General features: G+C 42.0%; 2 protein-coding genes across 2 annotated transcripts in view; one reads left to right on the forward strand and one right to left on the reverse strand.

The window, feature by feature from the left end:
- The window catches only part of trappc12 (trafficking protein particle complex subunit 12), a 30,687-nt gene extending 19,944 nt beyond the window's left edge, over positions 1-10,743 (reverse strand). Inside the window, exons 1-2 of the mRNA XM_084569267.1 lie at positions 9,272-10,743; positions 7,702-7,818 (exon numbers count right to left, since the gene is read on the reverse strand). Of these exons, the coding sequence (XP_084425393.1) occupies positions 7,702-7,818; positions 9,272-10,618 (1,464 nt within the window). The 5' untranslated portion in view covers positions 10,619-10,743. The remainder of the gene's footprint in view (positions 1-7,701; positions 7,819-9,271) is intronic.
- A 238-nt stretch (positions 10,744-10,981) lies between these two features.
- eipr1 (EARP complex and GARP complex interacting protein 1) overlaps positions 10,982-21,424 on the forward strand; it is a 55,024-nt gene continuing 44,581 nt past the window's right edge. Inside the window, exons 1-4 of the mRNA XM_084569268.1 lie at positions 10,982-11,411; positions 11,544-11,627; positions 18,457-18,589; positions 20,191-20,347. Coding sequence (XP_084425394.1) covers positions 11,370-11,411; positions 11,544-11,627; positions 18,457-18,589; positions 20,191-20,347 — 416 coding nt within the window. The 5' untranslated portion in view covers positions 10,982-11,369. The remainder of the gene's footprint in view (positions 11,412-11,543; positions 11,628-18,456; positions 18,590-20,190; positions 20,348-21,424) is intronic.

A 21,424-nucleotide genomic window follows, 5' to 3' on the forward strand; every position in this document is an offset into this window, starting at 1 on the left:
TGCAGTTTCCTTATTGCAATATCCATTCATTCATTCATCTTCTATAACCGCTTATTCCTGTGAAGGGTCGCGGGGTCTGCTGGAGCCTATCCCAGCTGTCATCGGGCGAGAGGCGGGGTACACCCTGGACAGGTTGCCAATCTATCGCAGGGCTATCACAGAGAGACAGACAACCATTCACACTCACATGCACACCTACGACCAATTTAGAATCACCAGTTAACCTAATGAGCATGTCTTTGGACAGTGGGAGGAAGCCGGAGTACCCGGAGAGAACCCACGCAGACACAGGGAGAACATGCAAACTCCACTCAGAAAGGCCCAGTCGGCCCATGGATTTGGACCTTCTTGCTGTGAGGCATCAGTGTTAACCACCTCGCCACTGTGCCGCCCTCTTATTGCAATATCTAAATTATATTACAGACATGTCTCTTTTTATTGTTTATCGTTGTGCACAAGCAACCGGACACGTTTGCCTTGTGGGGTCATCTGTGCACTTGCACAACAACAGCAAATATGGTAAATAAAATATAACTAGAGCCTCTGTGAATTGTGATGGACATTTTGCAGGTGATCTCCTTTCCCCTGATATTTCCTCCACTACTGACATTCCCATCATCATTATACTTCGTATTAAGTGCTAATTAGCTTGTTTAGAGACAATAGTAAATGTGTTGTTATACCAAAACACCATCAAGTCAGCATGTCACTATTAGCATGTTTATAAATTTACACACTTTTTAAAACCTGTATGTAACATTGAAAAATCTTGTTCTGTTCAGTACCCTACATCAACTATTTTTAAATGTACTGCTGATGTTCATGCTTCTTACTTAATGGAAAAGATGGATGTTTCTAACAATGACATGGTTGGAACCTTTTATAGCCATTTCACCCAAGGTAAGAAGGGAAAGACTCCTGATTCACAATGTGTCTCCATCCTAGTTCTCAACTCCCACATCTCAAATTTTCTCTTGTATCTATCTTCTGACCACTTTGTCCGACAACTCTTTTACAGCACCTCAGTACAGTAATGCAACTTCTACCTGTCCCTCAATATGGAAGGTTGTTCAGGTGCTTCCATTGCATGAATATATTTACATTAGTGACCATAAAAACTCCAGTACAGACATATCTCGTAGCTGTCCTGTCAGCACAAAACCTTACAGTCACTTGTATACATATGACTTGGCAGCCACAGCAGTCAAGCTTTAGACCAGCCCATAGGAAAATCACAGCTGGAACTGCTGTTGTTGACAGAACAACAGCATATTTTAATGCTGATGACTCCAATTTATATGCCCTAGGTCCCACTGTGAGCCAGGACGTCTTCGGTTTACTGATTGATTTAAATGGCTGTTGTAGCTCTTTGCTTAATCCAAAACTTATTCTAGAAATTTTCAATTCAGATCACAACTATTTCTGACCATAATCCTATTCCTATTTTAAATAGTGAACTAATTATACAGTCTAGCATTATATGATCACCTGGCATATGCATAGGTGTATCTTCACCTATAGTGATGTAGACGTTCCTAATTTTCACTTAAACTCAGAGTCTATAGTCATGACACCAGATTGGCTTTAAAAGTAACTTACATAATCACTGAGCAGGGGAAGATTGCTTTCCGGTACTATGCACCTGCTTACTGAAATGAAGTGCAATATAGTTGCATATAACCAAAAGATTTAATATATACATCCACTTTTAGGTGTAATTGTTTAAAATGCAGATGTAACAGTATTTGAGTGTGTGTGAATGACTGGTGTCACACCTGGTGGAGGACGCTTAAATTACAATGACATTCTATCAGTGGTCTCACTGTCAGTCCACAGTTGTAGACTGGAACTATCCCTTCTGTTGGAAGACCAGCAGGTTAAGTTCCTCCTGCAATTCTACAGTCGGGCTGAGCATATGGCTGCAGCCAACATAAACAGAGCAAGGTGAGAACAACTACCACTAAGGTTTAAACATGCCCTTCAGCACAACAAAAGCTGACGGTGCATTAGTCAGAGCTCGGCTTGTGAGTGTAACTGGTGGCGGAAATGACAGCTATGTAGAAAGGTTACGATAATGACAAGTAAAGGTTACAGCAATGATATCAAAGTGCGATGCAGCAGCTGGGTCGTTGCAGTGATTATGGGGGTGTGTCTGTCTGACCCAGCCAAGGTGGGTCTCTCTCGTTCTCTCTCTGCTTCTCTCTCTCACTCACACACACACACACACACACACACACACACACACACTGGCCCCCGGCCCAGACGGCATCACACTGTAGGAGGAGGGAGAAGTTGGAGTCTCTGGTGGGTAGTACAGAGGGAAAGGAAGTGAGAGACAGAGATGAAGGAGAAGGAGGGAAAGAGGGGTGATTGCTAATGAGAGAGACAGATGAGGCCAGCCCAGGGTGGTGCTGAGCTAGAAACTAGCTCACTGCTGACCACACCAGCAGAGACAAGAGAGGAGACAAAGGTCACTGGAAAGACAAAGGGAGAAGTAGAGGGGAGGCCTGGAGAGCCAACCAAACTCAGTCTATAGAACATTTCTGTTCTATAACTATTGTGAATAAGCATCGTACTAGAAACCCAATGCTCATGTCAGATTTCCATCACTGCCATTGGAGACGGGAGCCATGAACATTGCAGTATTTTGACCTGGGAGTCAATGTTGTCCGTTACGTCTTCCATAACCAACAAAAGGCATAGCTTAGTGATTAGCTGTTTCTTTTTTTGTCCAGTGTCAAAGGGGGTTTGAGTCAGGTGTGTAGACCTCCTTGCTTACACATGGGTTTTCAGTTCTGCCCACAACATTTTTATTAAATTTAGGTCAGGGCTTACTGATGGCTGCTCCACTTCATTGACAATGCTGTCCTTAAGCCATTTTACCACAACTTTGTAAGCTTCCTTGCTGATTTTTTAATCTTGATTCAATATATCCATATAATTTACCAACTATAATATTGATGCCAACGTTTTTGTGAATTCACAGGACCTATGGATTGAGTTAAAGGTCAAATAATCTGTCTGTAAAAAATTAGTTGATAAAAAAGACTCAACTATTAGAGTCCATTAGTGCACAAAGTAGTGTTGCCAAAGTGCTGTCAAAACAATCTAAAGACTTCAACTAGATTCTTCTCATTTTATACAGGGCTAACTTCAAACCAGGCATACATAGACTTCTGATTTAACTGTATATAGTATTTCTCCCTGAGGATTGTTCATAGTTCATGCCACTGGTACGGAAGTATGTCTGGCAAAAAAAAAAAGCCAAATCTTACTCTACATTAGCATTTATCAGAGAGAAGTACTGCGTGTGTTTTTGTGCATCTAATGGCAGCTCTCCCACAGAGAGTGAGTGATGTCCTCATTCATTAGATGAGGAGAGAGAGACACAAAAAGACAAAGAGAAGAGGAAATGCAGACTCCTCTTCTCAAACTCTTGTGTGTCATCAGTATGTACTGTGTGTGTGTGTGTGTGTATGTATGTATGTATGAACAGAGTGTGTGTGGTGGCAGTGGGTGAAGTCATACTGGCTCTGCAGCATGACTCATTCTGCCAGCTCATAGCAGGGCTCTGCAACATACGCACGTAAAGGACGCCACACAGCAGAGTAAAGCTCTATGAACAGAATATTCGTGTGTCATCCAAGCAAAAGGCCGCACACAAAGGATGATCTCAAGTGACAACTAAATAGAATATACGTTTGAAGTTTGGAAACGCATGCCGTAATACCCCAGACATGTGCATACAATCACACACAGCTGATCCCTTACCTTGCATGTGCTGCATGTGTGTGTGTGTGTGTGTGTTGGCCATCGCTCCCATATTTCCATGTGACTGATCAGATGTCTTGACAAGCATCAAGCTTCATCGGGCTTACTTGTAAAGGCATGAACCTTTCTTTCCTTGCTTGTGCACATCCTCTCATTTTCACAGTTTTAACCTCTACTGCCAGCTCAGTGAGCGACACCTACAGCAGCTTTGATCTATGTGTATGTTTGATCATAGAAGTTTGCAAATTGCATAAATCACCGGTAAGTAAATCATCTGGTTGCGAGTAGATGGCAGTAGATGGAGGAAACAGACGGTTTCTGATCCATTCATCAGTGTTCACCAGTGACTCAGTCCTCCATTATTATGTTAGCAGAGCCGTAATCAAACTCATCTTACTGGGAGCAGGGTTTTTTTGTTCCACAGTAGTGAGTAGTGATGTTGTCCTTCATCTGGAGGCTATAGGTTCAAGTCTCTGCATGGGCAATCATCTGCCTTACTGAACTGCTGCTGAACAAGACGTTGAATCTCAAGCAGCAGCAGCAAGAGAGATGCCCCGTAGCGCACTCTGACCTTTGGACTCCCAGTGAAAAAGACGCCAGTAAAACGAGAATTTCATTTCAAGCTTCACAAGTATCACATTACATGGCTTTTACTGGTCTTTGGCAATGGCTCCGTGCTGAGATGTGCTAATTTGGAGTAAGAGGCATAAGGCGTTTTGCTGTCAAGCTGTCAAAATTTTAATAAAAAAAATCAACTGCCAAGAATGTAATGCAGCAGTGTTACACATTAATTGCTTAAAGTATAGCCGCCTTCCATAGTTTGTACTGTCATAGTCTCATAATGCATTGGAAATATTTTGATACGTCTCAATTAACATGAACAACGTTATGGTGGTGTTGACCCATTGCTCCCGCAAAGCATCTCTAAACCCAGTCGTTATCCTTAATAATGCCAGTGAACACCACGTGAAGTAAAGTATGTTTAGCTTGGTAAGGAAATATGAATGGTGTCTGACTCTTGTCTCTGCTTTTAGAACAATGCTCTGTCTATTTTAGGCTTTTTTAGTTGCGTCTGAGTCGGACATGTTCACATCAATGCTGCCAACACAGAGTGTAAGTTAGCGTATTTTTGTTCCTCATATTAAGTCCACTACACATATTACAGCTAGACGCGATTATAAAAGGTCTTTGTCGCTACATGCCCTGACCACAACCATTTTTCCAGTCTCTGCTGAGCAAGTTGACTAATGTTACGTTATTTTGGATTGTTCACAAATGAAGTTGATGTTACAACCACTGCTGCTTAAACCCAGTGTTTGTGCTCCTGATTTACAGAGCATGAAGATTTCTAATTCGTTATAAGTAAAAGAGAGTAGGAAACAACTGTGTACCAACTTCACAGAGGTTTTCGCAACTAGTGGCTAATTCCACCAGTTGCTTAGATGTTGTTCTCATGGTCAAGCGGAATATCAGACCGCAGCCCCAACAGATTAAGAATAATGGCTCCACGTTCTCCACCTATGTCTGCAGTTCTGACAGTTTCCTAGTCTGCTCTTCTCGGTGTAAAGGTTTGCTTTTATTTTATTTTTTATTGCTCATAACTATCTTTCACCCATTTCTCTTTTCATTATTATTTTTATTGCAACTGAGCTACTGTGACCAAGCAATTTTCCTTGTGGATCAATAAAGTTTAAATAGTTGCTTTTTGGCATCCAGGTCTTTCTTCTACACATAAAGCACTAATTGCAATTAGTGTGTCATCCTTTGCGTTGTCTGGATGGGTGACACCTCTGCACGTAACAGCGGCCTAAAAACGTCTCAGCAGGATTGCGCAGGCTTATCTTATTTTCATCTTTTTGCTAAGAACAAATAGAAAAATAAGAAAATATTCATGCATCAGGCCCAATGTACACAGAGAGTGCAGCAACACTCAAAAAAAGAAAACTTTTATCTTGTGTGTCTACTGTATAGGTCTTGAATTTGAAATTTTTTGTAATCAAGGAATATGACTGGCATCTTCTGCCGCAAAAACACACAACAGAGGCCAAAGCATGTTTGGGGTATTTTAGAAAAATCCAATATACAACAAATCCAAATTTCCATTAAGCAATAGTAGTTATAAAATGTAAAAGCGACCTCAGCCAGGCCTATATGGCCGTGCCTAACAGGTATTTTAGAAACAAAAAATAAACCCACGCTGCAAATGTCAAACTGAGACAGGCAGAGAATGCTGGGTGAAATGTCAAATAACTTTACCCAACAAGGACAAAGTAAAGCAAATCATATGGCAACTTAATTAAACGCTTGATTGTCAAAGTTCTGCACTGTACGACTTCATCAAAAGATGTAGTGAACTAATATATTCACAGAACAAAGCAGGTAAATTGGTAATAAGGTGAGAAGGATGTCAACCGACGCTGTCCTGTTTGTATCATTGGGTTTGTTGCTAAACGATTCCTGACTTAACACCTGAATAACTTCTTTTATTGTTCATTTTTCTTTTTCAGAGTTTGCCAGCATTCATAATAATTTCCTAGAAGAAATCTAATCAAAAAGTGTCAAGAGATCCCCACAGCCGGCAGCCTTCCATATTCTGAGGTAAAAAAGTGTGCCTTTGTGTGTGCTTAAGGCCAAGTGAAGCCCTCTTCTGCCTCCATATCTCCCACTCACACAACACCGCTTTCTTTTTCGCTCTTTCCTTGTCATTCCTTGACATCTCTGCTGTAGGCCTGCGTTACCTTTCTGGCCCAACGTCTCTCTCCCTTCTTTTGCCTCTTGCTCCGAGGAGCCACCCACACCAATCAGCAGATCCTCTTTCATACACACACACATTCACCTACACCATATAGTTCAGTTGACTGCAAGCTGAAAGCACCATCTTGTGTGTGTATATATATACGCCAAGTCCAGAAGGCCCTTGAAATATGCACAGCAGTCCCATGCATAATACATGGGCACAGCAGGAGAAAAGAACTTCTGAGCCGAGTGGATCTCCACCTCTCCATCTCTTCACTCCGCCCCTCCCGTCCGCCTCTCCTCTTTCCCTCTCTCCATAACACTGTCTGCTACCGCTGTGCATATGTTTTAAATAACAACTGTCTTTCAGGGTCATTTGTTGGTCAGAAATTATGATGGAAGAAACGCACAAAGGCTGGAGATAGATGGCAGCAGGAAAGGGAATAAGGGGAGGCTCCACAGTCACAAAGATACGCATGCATTTTATGAGTGGTAGATGCAGAAATATAATACGGAGAGAAAGGAGACAAATGATTCACTATTTTAAGTCAGCTGTGATCTAACCACTCTGCAGTTTCAGTGGAATCACTGACAGGCTGACTGTCAAAAGGTCAGCCGGGTCAGCACGGGATGCTAATATGTGATAACCTACCGGTGTTATGTGATTTACTTCCAGAAAGCGAGGTACTGCTCTTGGAAAGCACAAGCGATGCTTTTTAGGTGTTACACTCAGACTTGTTGAGTACCCTGATGTAAGACTTGTGTGTAGAAGGGTCCGTCTACTTTCCGACAATTTTTGTAGTAGTTTCCTGGGACTTGCACATGAAACCATGACTTTTTCAAGTCGAATCTGAGATTTAAAACATCCATGTTTTGGGGTGGCTTTATTTTAAGCCCATTGAATACAATATGAATGAGTGTAATCTGTGACCATTATAACAGTTGTGGAGTAACGTGTGTTTAGAGGCCGAATATCTATTAACTCTTATTTCCTAATTTGCTTGTTGCACGAAAACTATAAACAAACAACTTGACTTTTGCACGCCGAGGAGGTTTGAGAAAGTTTTGAAAACTCCACTTCTTCACTTGTTTGGGACCTTGATGACAAATTTCCATTGAAACGGAACAAAGGATATGCTACGCTTCAGAAATGAAAATTTACAAATTAGTCATACACAAAAATTAGTGACTTACAATGAGCTGTTTGACGCCAATAAAGGACTGTTCCACAGAGTTGGCCGTGAGGACCTGACGTTTCATGGCTGCCTGCTCTCCAAGGAAACGAAGCATGAGGTCTTTTACAGCATCGCCCTGAATAAAAACATAAATAAATTCAACATCATTCAAAAGGACATAAGAGAACTGTAGAGGGAAAAGATGTGATCCTGATATGTACACTCCAAACATGAGTGCTAACTGCTGAATTTAAAACTATCAGATCAGCACTTGTTATAAAGTGGACTGGGGACATGAAACGTCTGGACGTTCCTAGGTCTGAATATTACCGCAATCAATAAAAACAATGTCTGGCCCTAAAAGGAACAGGACAGAAAAACTAGAGACGGCAGAAAATGTTGTCTTTAATCCAGCTTTAAAGTAGATCTAATTTGTTTGCTGGAGACTGGCTCTTAGACCAAGATGATGGAAAAATCCTTGATTTTTATTCATTTATTCAAGCAGCCATTCAAATACGTTCTGAGAGGATAATGAACACAATCTGAGCCAGGAGGTGAACGCACACCATAAGACTCAACTGAGTAAATAAGCAAATTGGTGTTTCATCTTGGTTGTTATTACGGATAAATGTTGCTGTTGAACGAACTAAGAGGATGTTTATGAGAAATGAAAACATTACATGGTGACCCAGGAGCGAGGAAGGGCATGTGTATGTGTGGTTGTAGATGTCTCTACATTATATGATGTGCCAGAGCAGGGGAAATCTCTGAAAATAAGACATGTCATTCTGAGACATAGCAGATGCTGTCTATGGCTATCAAATGTCTTGACATAATAGATATCGTTATTACCTTATTACTGGAATATTTAAAAAATATGCACAAGAAAAGCTGTGTAGGGCAGAATGGTTATTATGATGGAGGTGTCAAAGCATGATAAGGCCTAACAATTAATCAAAATTCAGAAAACTTATCAGCAAGATAATCTATATGATGGTTTAATCACAAAAACACTAATCAATATTCTCAGACTGAAATATGATGCTTTGCTGCTTTTCTGTGCTTTTACACCAGCTCTAAAACGACCACACCCTCTACCAGTGGTCATTTTAAACTCAACCTACATGAACACTTTTCAGTCCAAGAAGGAAAAGAGGTGAAGTGCTGAAGGGGTCAGGGGTGGGCTCATTATTGCACGTGGGGAGCGAAGGCTGGCCTGTGTGCTCTGATCCAACAAACAAGCTACTGTGGCATAAACTGCTGAAGAAGTTAATACTGGTTCTGATAAAGAGGTGTCAGTACACAGTACAAAAGCGCCTACAATGGGAACATGAGTGTCAGAACTGGACCATGGAGTAATGGAAGAAGGTGATTCAGATTCAGAAATCGTTATTTGTCAGCGGGGGGAAATTTAAGGTAGCCTGGTCTGATGAATGGTATTTTCTACGACATTGATAGATGTAAACCCATGTTGAGCTTTCGTTTAAAAGCGAAAAAAAGTAAGTCTGGCATATCGTACTACAAGAGGAGGCACTGCTCTCAAGGCTTTCTAATACGCAAGTAATCATTATACTTCATGGCTGTCCTACCTGCAGGTTGTCAAACTTGAGTCCAGGCATGGTAAGTCTGTTGGTCTCTACGTAGGCTGGGCTGTACTGCTGGGTGGCAACAGAGATTAACACCTTCCTGGTCTCCTCACATGGCAGCCAGGCATCATTGCGCCTGTCCACTTCGCTCAGGCTCAGAGCTGTAGCAAAAGGGTCATCGCTGCCGGAAAACACAGCCTGGAGCTGATTGAAGGGCTGCGGCTGAGTGACCGGGGTTGACGCGGAGGCCTGAGTTGGTACTGCGACCGTTTGGGATGGAGGAGGTTGAGGCTTGGAAGTTGATTCTGTAGGGGCAGGGCCAAAGACTGAGCTAGGTGTGGGAGCACCAGAGTCAATAGGGCCTCCGGGAGTGGAGATGGAGGAGGACGTGGAAGAGTGCTGGCGCTCAAGTGTAGGGGCTATGGGTGCAGAGCTGGCACCAGGAGCAATCTCTGCGTTGGGGTTGGACACGGAGATGAAGTTGGAGGGGACAGTAAATGAATCAAAGAAGTCTGATGCTGGATTGGTCTGTCCGTTGTCAGTAAAAAATTTACTGAGGCTAGGGCTGGGCTGGCAAACAAAGGGGTTTGTCAGCTTGCTGGGGGTCACTGCCTCATCGCTTCCCCCACCACTCCCCATGCTAAAGCTCGGGGACTTTATCAGTGTGGGCTGGAAGCCATCGGGCACCAGAGACTTCGGTTGGGTGCCATGGCTGAATATAGTGCACACTGGCACAGGCTCATGTTTTGGGCTACTCCCTTTGGTTGACTGAGGTGCTGGTTCTTCGTGCTTACTATCAGCAGGACTCTGTGTGTCACTTTGAGGTGAAACACTGGCAGATACTTGCTTTTGTGCTTCCGTCTGCTCCTTTGAGTCCTCCTCTGTTTTTTCCTGTGAATCTTCTTTCTCCTGCTCCTCCACGGAAACCTTAATCTCTGTTGTATTCTGTCCAATTTCGCTTTGCTCCTCTTTGGTTTCTGAACTTTCTCCTTCGTCATTCCCGCCTGCGTCCAGAAAGGAATCAATGGGAGCCACGTCATCCTCTTCACTGTTATTGGGCGAGTCGGATATCATGACACTCTCCATCATCTGATCATTGAGCTTGTCCATCAGGCTCTCCGAGGGTGTGGCGCTGCTGTCTTCCTGGGGGGTGGCATACTCCCCGCCCAAGTCAATGCTGTCCTCCTGGGGCATGGCATTGTCTCTGGAGGGTCCCTGGCTGGTGGGTGGCTCAGGAGTTGAGTCTTCCTTGCTTACATCTTCCACTGTGATGTCCAAGGTGACTGGCCGCTGGGCGTGAGACTCCCCTGTATCCATCTTACTGCTCTTAACAGTTAAAACACAACACATATCACGTCAACAGGGATTACCAATAACCTTCATTATGTGCGCTGTGCAGCATATGTCGTAGTCACTTCCTCATTGTGAGCAAACGCTATTTTTTTTTACAAGCTCGTACCGTCAGCATTGAACTATAACTACATAGAACGACCCAGTTCACCGTCTTTATATTTATGCTGCCACACAGTGCCGTTACCCAGGACAGTGAAGGGCTGTTAGTGTTTGGTGTTGGGTGTCTTGCTAATGCTACATTAGCCGGCTGGCTATCGTGGGTTAGCTCAGTTGAGCAGCTATTTGCAACTGTCAGGATTCACTAATGACTCAGCACACATTAAAATGATGGCACACGCTACTGCGCTACACCTGTCACTGAGCAATCTAAGAGAACGTACAATAAGATGAAACACAAACTAGAATGACGCTTTTTCTTACCTTACTGCAGTCTGACGGATAAAACGATAATGCGCATGCGCCACACAAGACGGCTACACGTACGGCACTCCGGAGCTGACAAACTTCATGTCGCCGTCGTTTTTGGTATTCTTGAAAACGTTGTACGTGCTTTTAAAAGCTTACGCGCACGTCGCACGACTATCGTTACGTATTTTGTCCGCACGCTAAATCTTTTGAATCGCGGAAGTGTTGCCACTGTGGTTTGTTTTGAGCTGTACGTAGCACAATTGCAGTATTTTCGAGTAATTTCGCCGTGAAAACAAACATCCTTTACAAGATAAGAGAGCACAGGCATCAGAGTGAAAAAATGGAGGACGACGCTCCTGTTATTTATGGACTCGAATTTCAGGTACGCATGGTCATTCATTGTTAATTCCCTGACTGACAGCTGCCTCTGTTTTATTATTTTCTATTGTGTTATATTTTATTCTATTCTAGTTGTGGACACATTCTGTTTTAAGTGTTCTGTCGCACTTTACAGGCACGAGCACTTACTGCCCAGACAGCTGAGACTGATGCCATTCGTTTCCTGGTGGGCACACAGTCACTGAAATTTGACAACCAGGTAAGAAAAACTGTTCACAGCTGACACACATCTCAAGGCTTCTTCTGATGATACTCATTTAGCTCATAGTGGTCCCTTTGCAACTTTGATTGGCTTTCTGTTAAAAACAACAGCCTTAGGATTGAAGCAAATTAGTGCCTAACTTGCTGTAACCTGCATTACCCTTTCTTTCTTTTTCACCTGTTATACGTGTATAGTCTGACTCAAGTTCCCAACTGAACATTTCTCACTAAAATGTGGCCTCAGAACTAAGTGAAAGCGTGTGAGTGTTATTCTACACAAAGTTGCCTTTCTCAGCATCAAATCCTGCGTAGATTGAAGGTTTCTGGTGGGACAGTGGACAGAACATAACATTCAACCTAAGTTCTGTCAAAAGAAGACATGTTCTCGGAGGATGCGCAGCATTTTCAATAGGGGAAACAAGAAAACACTTGTGGTCGACTAAAACGTTGCACCATTTAACAGTGGGAGATGGAAAATGTTTACTGATGAATCCAAGTTCAAAAGTTGTTGCTGTAACCAAAAGGGATTTGGAAGGAGAGGAATAGGAAAGAGAATGATACTGCAATGTGTAAAACCCTCAATGAATCATGATGGTTTGGAATATTGAAATCTGGGGGAGTTTCGCTGCTTTAGATTCTTCACAGTAATGCCACCTTCAGATTTGCATCTTTTTTGGCCAATGCCTACTAAGGATGGATAATGAGCCCAAACACACCTCAAAGCTTTGAAGAACAACTTGAAGCAAAAAGGTTCTGGGTTTCAACCCACCGGCCAGCTGGGGCCTTTCTGTGTGCAGTTTCTCCTTGTGCCTGCATGGGTTTTTTCTGGGTGTTCTGGCTTGCTTCCACAGTCCAAAGACATGCTCATTTGGTTCACTGGTGATTGGCCATAGGTGTGCATGTGAGTGTGAATGGTTGTCTGTCTCTGTGTTAGCCCAGCAGTAGACTGGTGACCTGTCCAGGGTGTACCCCGCCTCTTGCTCACTGACAACTGTGCCCCCGCGACCCTCTGGAGCATAAGCAGTTACGGAAAATGAATGAATGAATTTTGGTGGCTGCAGTTTGCAGGGTGATGAAGGTCGAGATAAAACGTTGAATTTTATTTGTCACCTCAGTTAAAAGTTATGATGAAAAGGACCAGATGATATTCAAAAGAACAACCTATCAGAAAACTAAAGAACATGCAGCAGCCATAATATTTCTGTGTGCGTGTGTATGTGTGAAAAGCTGTCAGTTATGAAGTATGGTCCATTCAGAAGTAATTACTTATAATTGATTTATCATTAAGAAAAATGTTTAATGCTGCAATCCTTCTTATACGGTTCTACTTTTCTCTTGACTTGACGTCATGTTGTCATACCAAAGAATGATGGGATAAAGAGGACAACTGGCGACCTGGCGAAGGATTTTTTTTCTCACATTTTATAAATCAAATGGTTCGCTAAAACATCTAAACAATTGTTGATGGAGATACTTGTTAGTTACAGATCTAAATTAATTATGAGACCATTAAACAGAATGGTCAGAAGGTTTGGAGAAAAGTCCCATCACAATGCCCTGTCAAAGCTCTTACTTTATAAGGGTTCACATAATGATTGCTTTCATACAAATATTTTTTTATTTTTTTATATATTGATAGATCATGTAGAAGCATAACATGTAAGATAATAATGAAAAATAACCTGCAAACAAAAATTCTAGTGTAAAATGTTCTTTCCATCAAGCCAATTGTCCACATAGCAAGTACAGTTGAAACCAGATGTTTACATACACTGTGTTAAAAGACACATAAACCTTTTTTCCTCACTGTCTGAAGTTAAATCAGACTAAACCTCTCCTGTTTTAGGTCAGTTAGGTTTACTAAAATTAATACTATTTGCTAAATGCCACAATAATGGGAGAGAGAATTTGTTAGAGAATTTTTTATTACTTTCTTCAAAGTCAGAAGTTTACATACATTTCCTTAGTATTTGGTAGCATTGCCTTTAAACTGTATGACTTGGGTCAAACGCTTTGGGTATCCTTCCACAAGCTTCTCACAATAGTCTGCTGGAATTCTGGTCCATTCCTCCTGACAGAACTTGTGTAACTGAGTCAGGGTTGTAGGTCACCTCACTTGCACACGCCTTTTCAGATCTGCCCACAAATTTTCTATGGGATTGAGATCGGGGCTTTGTGATAGCCACTCCAAAACATTGATTTTGTTGTCCTTAAGCCACTTTGTAACTACTTTCGCAGTATGCTTAGGGTCATTGTCCATTTGGCAAATAGAAATAATTTTAGTAATCCTAACTGACCTAAAACAGGAGAGGTTTAGTCTGATTTAACTTCAGACAGTGAGGAAAAAATGTTTAGTGTCTTTTAACACAGTGTATGTAAACATCTGGTTTCAACTGTATATATTTATATATTTATTCCTCTCCAGTGCTAGAAAACTGAAAAAAGAAGCACAGCCTTGTATATGAAAAAAATACAGTTTTTCTGCTTGCTGGTCTACTGGGGGCTTTCTATGTGGGGGTTCTGTGTGTGTTCTCCCTTCATCGTTGTGGTTATCTGTCTCTTTTCATGTTAGTCATGAGATGGACCGGTGACCTTTCCAGGGTGTATCCCAAATTTTCTCAATGCCATCTGGGCTAGACTACAATACACCCCCCCCAGGATTAAGCAAGTATAGCCATCGGCTGGCTAGTGCTCTGCGTATACATGAAAGGAAATACCCCTGTATGCCAATAGTTTATATTCTTCAATAAAAAGGTAAAAATGGAAGAGCTAGGATTAGCTGGGTGGCTAAGAACAGCTACAAATCACCATACAGAGCTGCCTTCATTCCAGATGACCTTTTGTGATAATGCCTCTGTGTATACGAATATGCAAACGAGATGAATATGTACAGCCACCTGTGTGTGACCTCTTTCTTCAAATTGTGTATTGGTTCGCTAAACTGAACAACCAATCAAATAATCTCTCTTACTGATGCACTCAACAGCCAATTCATCATCTCTGAATTGGCTAAAGAGCCACCATGTGGCTGACCGTCATCTTGTTGTATCACAGATAGATGACTGAGTAATTGGCCTTATTTTTGCTTGATGAATAATAATTGCAGCGCAATTGCAAATTATAATTCTGTTGGTGGACTAGTTGATTGTTAAAATTATCCAGCTCTAAATAGGTGATTGATTATCATAATTTTAATTTTGTGTCAATTGATAAGAGACATCATTGATACCAACTAGCCATTTCCGCATGCCTCCATGTGTACATCTGCGTTTGAGCTGGTGCTCTCTAATTAATAGTCAAAGCTGTTGCATTTGCGTCCATGTTGTGTATTCATCTGCAGTTTCTCTGGAAAGGTCTGCGTGTCTGATTGTCAGTGAGGGGTTTCTACTGCGTGTGCGTGATTGTGTGTCTTTGTGTGAAGGAGAAAGAAAGAGTGTGTGCTGCATGCATGCATGCACATCTTGCAGAGGTCATTACAGAGACAGATGACAGAAACAGTTGGCTCTAAATGGGGGGAGAAATAATTAGCTCTCTGAGAGCAAGCGAGAGAGAGGGAGAGCGAGAGAAGGATGCGAGAAAGCAAGAAAGAGAGAGATTTCTGCCTTGAAAAAGTGAGCCTATTTTCTGGCAGACTTCAGTGTGAAAACAGTCTGGCACTGAACACAGACGTGGTTCAATCCAAGTCTTGTGTAGCGAGGCTAATACAGAGCTTGTTGGGAATGGTGACAATGCATCCCAGTCGATCTGTGTGATTTCTTATTACACACTGTCAGTAGCTTAATATACTCCTCCTAACACTTTCCTCCACTCTGGCATGAGCTGAAATGCAAGAACACGAAAGAGATGAATTCTTCATACTAGTGCAAATCTAATCTTAGTGCAGTTAGATTTAGTAGTAATGAAGGTGCTTATTGCTCATTTATTTCAGTGCTCTGTTTGCTTTTAATGCCTTTGCTGACTGTGTGATTTTGCAGCATCTCAAATGAAAGCTGACCGAGACAATAGAGTTAAAGCGAATAGAAGTGTAAGGTGTATTGGATTCAAGTGCCCATGCAATACTTCCCAGCGGAGTCAGGAACAAAACATAGATCAAATGCCACCCGATTTAGAGTTTTAGTGAGCAAACACAGCCTGCGTTAAGATTTTGTCAGTATGCTTCTGTCACATTCATTGAGGAGACGCTAGTCGTGACGACTGACAGCTAATTTTTTTAATCTTTACAAACCTACTACCTCTGTCTTTTTTCTGTAAATTAAGAGTACTAGTTACATTCTCATGCTTCAGTTAAACACATTAAGACAATCTGACACTGCGCGACATGCAAATAACCTTCAGCACTGCAGCTACTAGACAGTGGATAAGAGCTTAGAGTGAATGGAATGCAGTTACTTTATAAAACCCAGGTTCCAAAAATTAATACAATATACAGTGTACTTGTGGTTTGTTCTCTGTTTTTATGTCAAAGAGCATTAAAAGCTTTTCAAGCTAATAGGGATCATTATTCATCTTCTTGCCCATGTTCTTAGAGATGACCTTACACTTGGATTGTGAGTTCAGTCTCTGCATATCATTTTATTCACGGAGCTCACTGTCTTTCCCACAGTGTTTTCCGGCCAACATCGGGTAGCTCAGTTTGTCTGAGTTTGAACTTAAATGAAAAATGTTTTTTCGATTGGCATTTCAGCCCTGATAGCTCCTGCTGTATCCATAAGCCTGCTGGCCTCTCCACCTCCCATTAAGCATAATGCAGGGTGGAAATGTCTCTCTTAACTCGCCGAGCACCTCTCAAATCCCTCAGAGACCAATAGCTGGAATGACAGATCGGAGGGCGCGTCGGCATGGCATTTAAGGCTGCTAACGAGATAAAGCGCCCGAGCTTGGCACCTCTCACCCGCTCGCTACTCCTCCGCCCCGCTTACTGTCATCTGTGCGGCTAAAGAGCTTTAGTGGAGAAGCCCATGAAGTGGGGGCCACAAGCCAGCTTGGCTTTATCCCTCCCTCACCCCCTCTTACCAGTCTCCCTCTTCTCCTCCTCCCTGCCTTGATTCCTCCCACCATCGGCTCATAATTAAAAGCGCTGGGCTGGGTGCCCAAATGGCTGAAAGCTATGAGTCACTCCCCAGGCTTGGAAGAATGAGGGATAAATCACCTGGGGGAGGAGGGCTGGAACTTCTCGCTCCTCTCACACCTGGGATCATTCGGGGGGACCCTATTACTAGACCCTCCAATTACCCTGTCCCGCCGGCCTGAATTTATTTGTACTGCTCCCCCACCACCATAAAATTATAACTTTGCGTAATAATTTTTTGCTTGATGCAGTCCAACCCAAGGTTAATAGCTGCCTAGCTGACTTTGAGGAGGCTGAAGGATGCTACCGCTCTGATGCTCTCACACCTCCTCTTTTCATCCTCTTGTTCAGCCTGTAAAAGTAGTACAGGCAAGGGGAGTTGAAGTGCCTAGAAGGAGTTATTGTCCAGTGCAACCCCATTAACAGTCCCCCAAGGCGCTGTAAGTGTCTTTCTTATGGGAGAAACCACCATTAATTGTCTGATCAAACCTTGAGACCCTCACTGTTTTACTGCATTGTGGGCCCTGAACTGCATTCAGTCGAGGGCCCTCATAGAATAGATTTCCATCTAATGAAAGGAGCTCAATAAGGAGGAGTTTCTATTAACTTCTTATTGATAAAAGTTGAGCTTGTTTGTTGAACTTAGCTGTTGATTCTATTTTCTGGCGCAGCCAAGGCCTCCTGCCAGGTCAGGGAAACCTGAATGTATTTTTTTGGTGCTTTATGGCTCACGCAGTAGACAATGTGTACCTTTTAAGTTCTCGGTATGCATTTGTTGAATCCTTGAGTATCAGGTTTTTTTATTTATATGTGGAAGAATAAAGTTGAACGAGGAAAAGGAAGAGTTTGTAGAGGCAGCAACAAGCATATTTCTTCCATTTACACAGACATATACTGTACAAACCAGACATATTTTTGTTGGCTGCGATGTGCAACCTCCACGTCTAGATACCTTCTCACTGGTCCTTTGACTCAGTTTTACTAGCTTACATTGGTATCAACCACACCCAATATATTGAGAAATGATGACAAGATTACTGCAAGTTTAGAACAAAGCTTGCAAGTGGATTAGAGACTTTTTATTTTTTTAAAGATAATGGTATTGAAGGGTTCTTGAATGTTCCATTAAGACTGAAGATATTAATTCTCCTTATACTGTGGGAAGGTAATATACTTCTCTATTCATGACTGCCATACTGCCGTACCTTACTGGTAATTATTCAAATCAAAACTAGACATATAAAGTTAGGGTACTGTTAGCTAAAGATTTCTGTCTGCTGCCAAGGATTTGCTTACAAGAAGTGTCTTTTTACAAAAGATTTAAAGACCTTGTCAGAAAGGTTATCTGGCTTAATGCTCCTTTAGGCAGGGCCAGCTCCTTCAAGCAGGGCCGGTCTAAAAATAGCATTTCCTTGACTTCTGCAACATGTTACATGCACCTCCATCAGTCCAACATTACTTCTAAAAGTATCTTAATCGCCCCTTTAAAGGCCAAATAAAGATGAAAATCTTCAGCTGTGTGAAGTTTAATAGGCAAAAAATAAATAAGTAAATAAATAGAAAAGAACCAAAGTGACTTGTGCCTTGAAATTGCGTTAACTGTCATATTAAAGGAGGAACTTTTTTTTTTTTTCAGGGAGAATCAGAGGAGTGAGTGGAGCTTTGAACTGCAGCTGGTGTGAATGGAGGGAGGTGCGCCTAGTGTTTTTCAGCTTCATCCTCAACACATCTCTCGTCTCTGTGTCTGCTTTTCTTTCAGATCCACATCATTGACTTTGATGATGAGAATAACATCATTAATAAGAATGTCCTTCTGCACCAAGCTGGGGAGATATGGCACATTGGCGCCAGTCCTGCAGATAAGGCTGTGCTTACCACCTGCTATAACAAAAGTGAGTCCTACTGTTTCCTTCTGTCTTTGGCTCCTTTCACTGCCTCTTCTTTCTATCCTTATCTTTCTTCTTTTTTTTGGCAAAAAAAATATGATCCTCCTTTTTTTTCCTCTTAGTATTCCATGTAATGGCTCCATGTAGGTTCTTTAACAGTTCATCACTCACAGTCACCCTGTCTTGACTGGGTTTAACAGTAGCAGCTGTGTTAAACGTCATATTCAGACCCTGATAGCATCAATACTAATGTGTGGACATAATGACCCACCAGAGAGTTTAAAGCAGCAGCTACAAAGTCAAGATGAGAAAATCTTGGAGGTCACGTGCAGTTTTGCAGAAGATGTGCATGTAAGATTTCCTTCAAAATTGCAATGTCATGCATGCTTTTTTATGTTTGTTTTACTACATTTACACAGACTTAGAATTACATTAAAAAACTATGAGCTACCTCTCAGCTTTTTTTTTAATGAGCTGAGAGGTGATACTGATATAGTCTGAGTCATCATTCATGAATGTAGAATCAATTTGAACAATTATTTAATACAAAGCATGAAATTACATATTTTGGAGTCTGTCTAAAACTGAATCTAATATTTTTTGAGGCTGATAGTCCTATATTATGTTATTGAGAGTCCTGAGGGTCCATGGCTTGCAGCCATGTCATTTTTTTCCCCCCTGTCTCTCACTCTGTCCGAGTTCTGCATGCTTAAGATCACCGGATGACAGCCGCTTTGGACAGGACAATCTGCACTCACTGAAAAAAATTGTATGTCCACAAACAGGTGGACTAATCATGAACACACATAAACAAGGGGATTAATATAGCTTACCGCCTCGTGCTGGCACTCCCAATATGTGAGCAAGAAAAGGCTTTTGTTCACAATGATTGCTCGGGCCACTTACTCCAAGTGCAAGGTTGTCTAAAAGCACTCAAGAGCCTGTGGACTCTCACCACGTTGCTTTTTAATTTGACAAATAGGCCTAACGCCAGTGTTTCATAGCCCAACGCCTGCCCACACACTGTCAATATCCGCACCAAAAAGAAGTTAGGTTCTCTCTCTCTCTCTCTTTCTCTCGCTCTCTGATTGGTTATGCCCTCCAGCCTCAAACTTTTGGTCCAATTACTGTATCAGTTCTGCATTTACTTCACTGGTTCCAATTAGCAGCTGCGGCTGTGGTGTGGATGTGCCAAAATAAGTCTATGATGTGGATTAGGAGGAAAGTGCATCCATGTCACCACATTAGTGCCTGTCCATCTCAGACACGTGCATGAATATGCACGCACACCGCACGCACACCGCACGCACACCGCACGTTCACCGAACGCACACAATTGTATTTCCATGACTTCAGTGGACATTAGACTGAGTTACATACACTTCCCTAACCTTAACCATAATCCCTACCCTTATCCTAATTTTAAATCATCACCCTGAAGTTTAAGGATTTACGCCAAAGGGACTGTGGCGTGTCCACACAAAGTGATAGTGTCAAGAGATTTATGTCCTCACTGCATGAGTATTTCAATTGCTCACACACACACTGCACCATAACAAGCTGTGATTGCCTAAATGTGTGTGTGTGTGTGTGTTGTCCCCCTCCAGCGAGTGACAGCAGGGTGGTGTCCTGTGCAGCAGTATGGCGGATGCCCTCTGACTGGGAGACCGGAAGTCATGAGTCACCTGACGACTCCGCCCACAACCCCCAAACCCTGGAGCTGCTCTGTCACCTGGACGACAGTGCCCGCGGCAACGCTGCCTGGTAGGTGCTGCAGATAAACTGTTGCAGTCAGTACAAGTGATGCAAGTTGAGTTGCTGTGTTTTTTTGTGTGTGTGTGTTATTTTTGATGCACTATAGTGTGCAATAATGTGTTTGGCTACTGTAAATAACTGGAAGATTCTATAGCAACCATAGGTGTGAAGACCACAGGATTGTGAATAACTCATACAGATTCAATGAAGATACAAACACAAGCACCTGAAAGGCTTTCTTTTTGAGACCGTGATACCATTCATCTGGTTCAGTAGTTAATATAAATATTAATATAAACTCCTGGTTCAGTAGTTCATATGTGACCTAACACTCAGATACGGCAATTGTTTCTTAAATGTCTTGTTTATGTCTTTAAAGCTTCTTTAGTGATATAATGTTCTAATTTCAGTGGATATCAATCACTAGTATATAGAATCAGACAAAAATGTTAACTAAAGGTTTGCTTTGCAGCTTTTTCTGAAACTGTAATCTTCATCTCAGTTCACCAGTGAAAGATGCAGTGAGCCGTTTTCATAAAGCATACTATTTCGAAAGCATATTTAGATATATCGTTTCTTAGTCAATTTCTTTAAAAAAATGACTTTAAGGCATATGAATTTAAATCCCATGTGTAATGTGCTGGATGCTTGGCATAGCACAGAAAAAAAGTAATGTAGGAATGTTGTAGCAAAAGTTTGAAACTCTTATTTCCTACAATGTTAACGACTTCTTGGATTCCTTCTCCTTTATGGGGATGTCTACTCTTAGTTTAGAAACCAGTGATGTGAACATCACCAGATAGAGAGGGACAGAAGAGGGGCACTTTGATAGATATATGTAGATATAATTTGTTGCCTCAGGTTACCAGACTGAATTCTTAACATGGTATGAGTCTGGTAACAAGATGCTTGTTTTAACTGATACAGAGAAAAAAAATAGCTCTGCATACAATTAGATCTGACAATGGTTCCATGATCTGATTGGTCTGACAACCAATCAGATCCATTTTGTTGTAAACAAATTCAACTCTACGGCACTCAGACAACCTGTATGACTATGTCGCTGTTATCCTTCTGTCCATCACC

Source organism: Chelon labrosus (genome assembly GCF_963514085.1).
Source record: "Chelon labrosus genome assembly, chromosome: 20".
Taxonomy (NCBI): domain Eukaryota; kingdom Metazoa; phylum Chordata; class Actinopteri; order Mugiliformes; family Mugilidae; genus Chelon; species Chelon labrosus.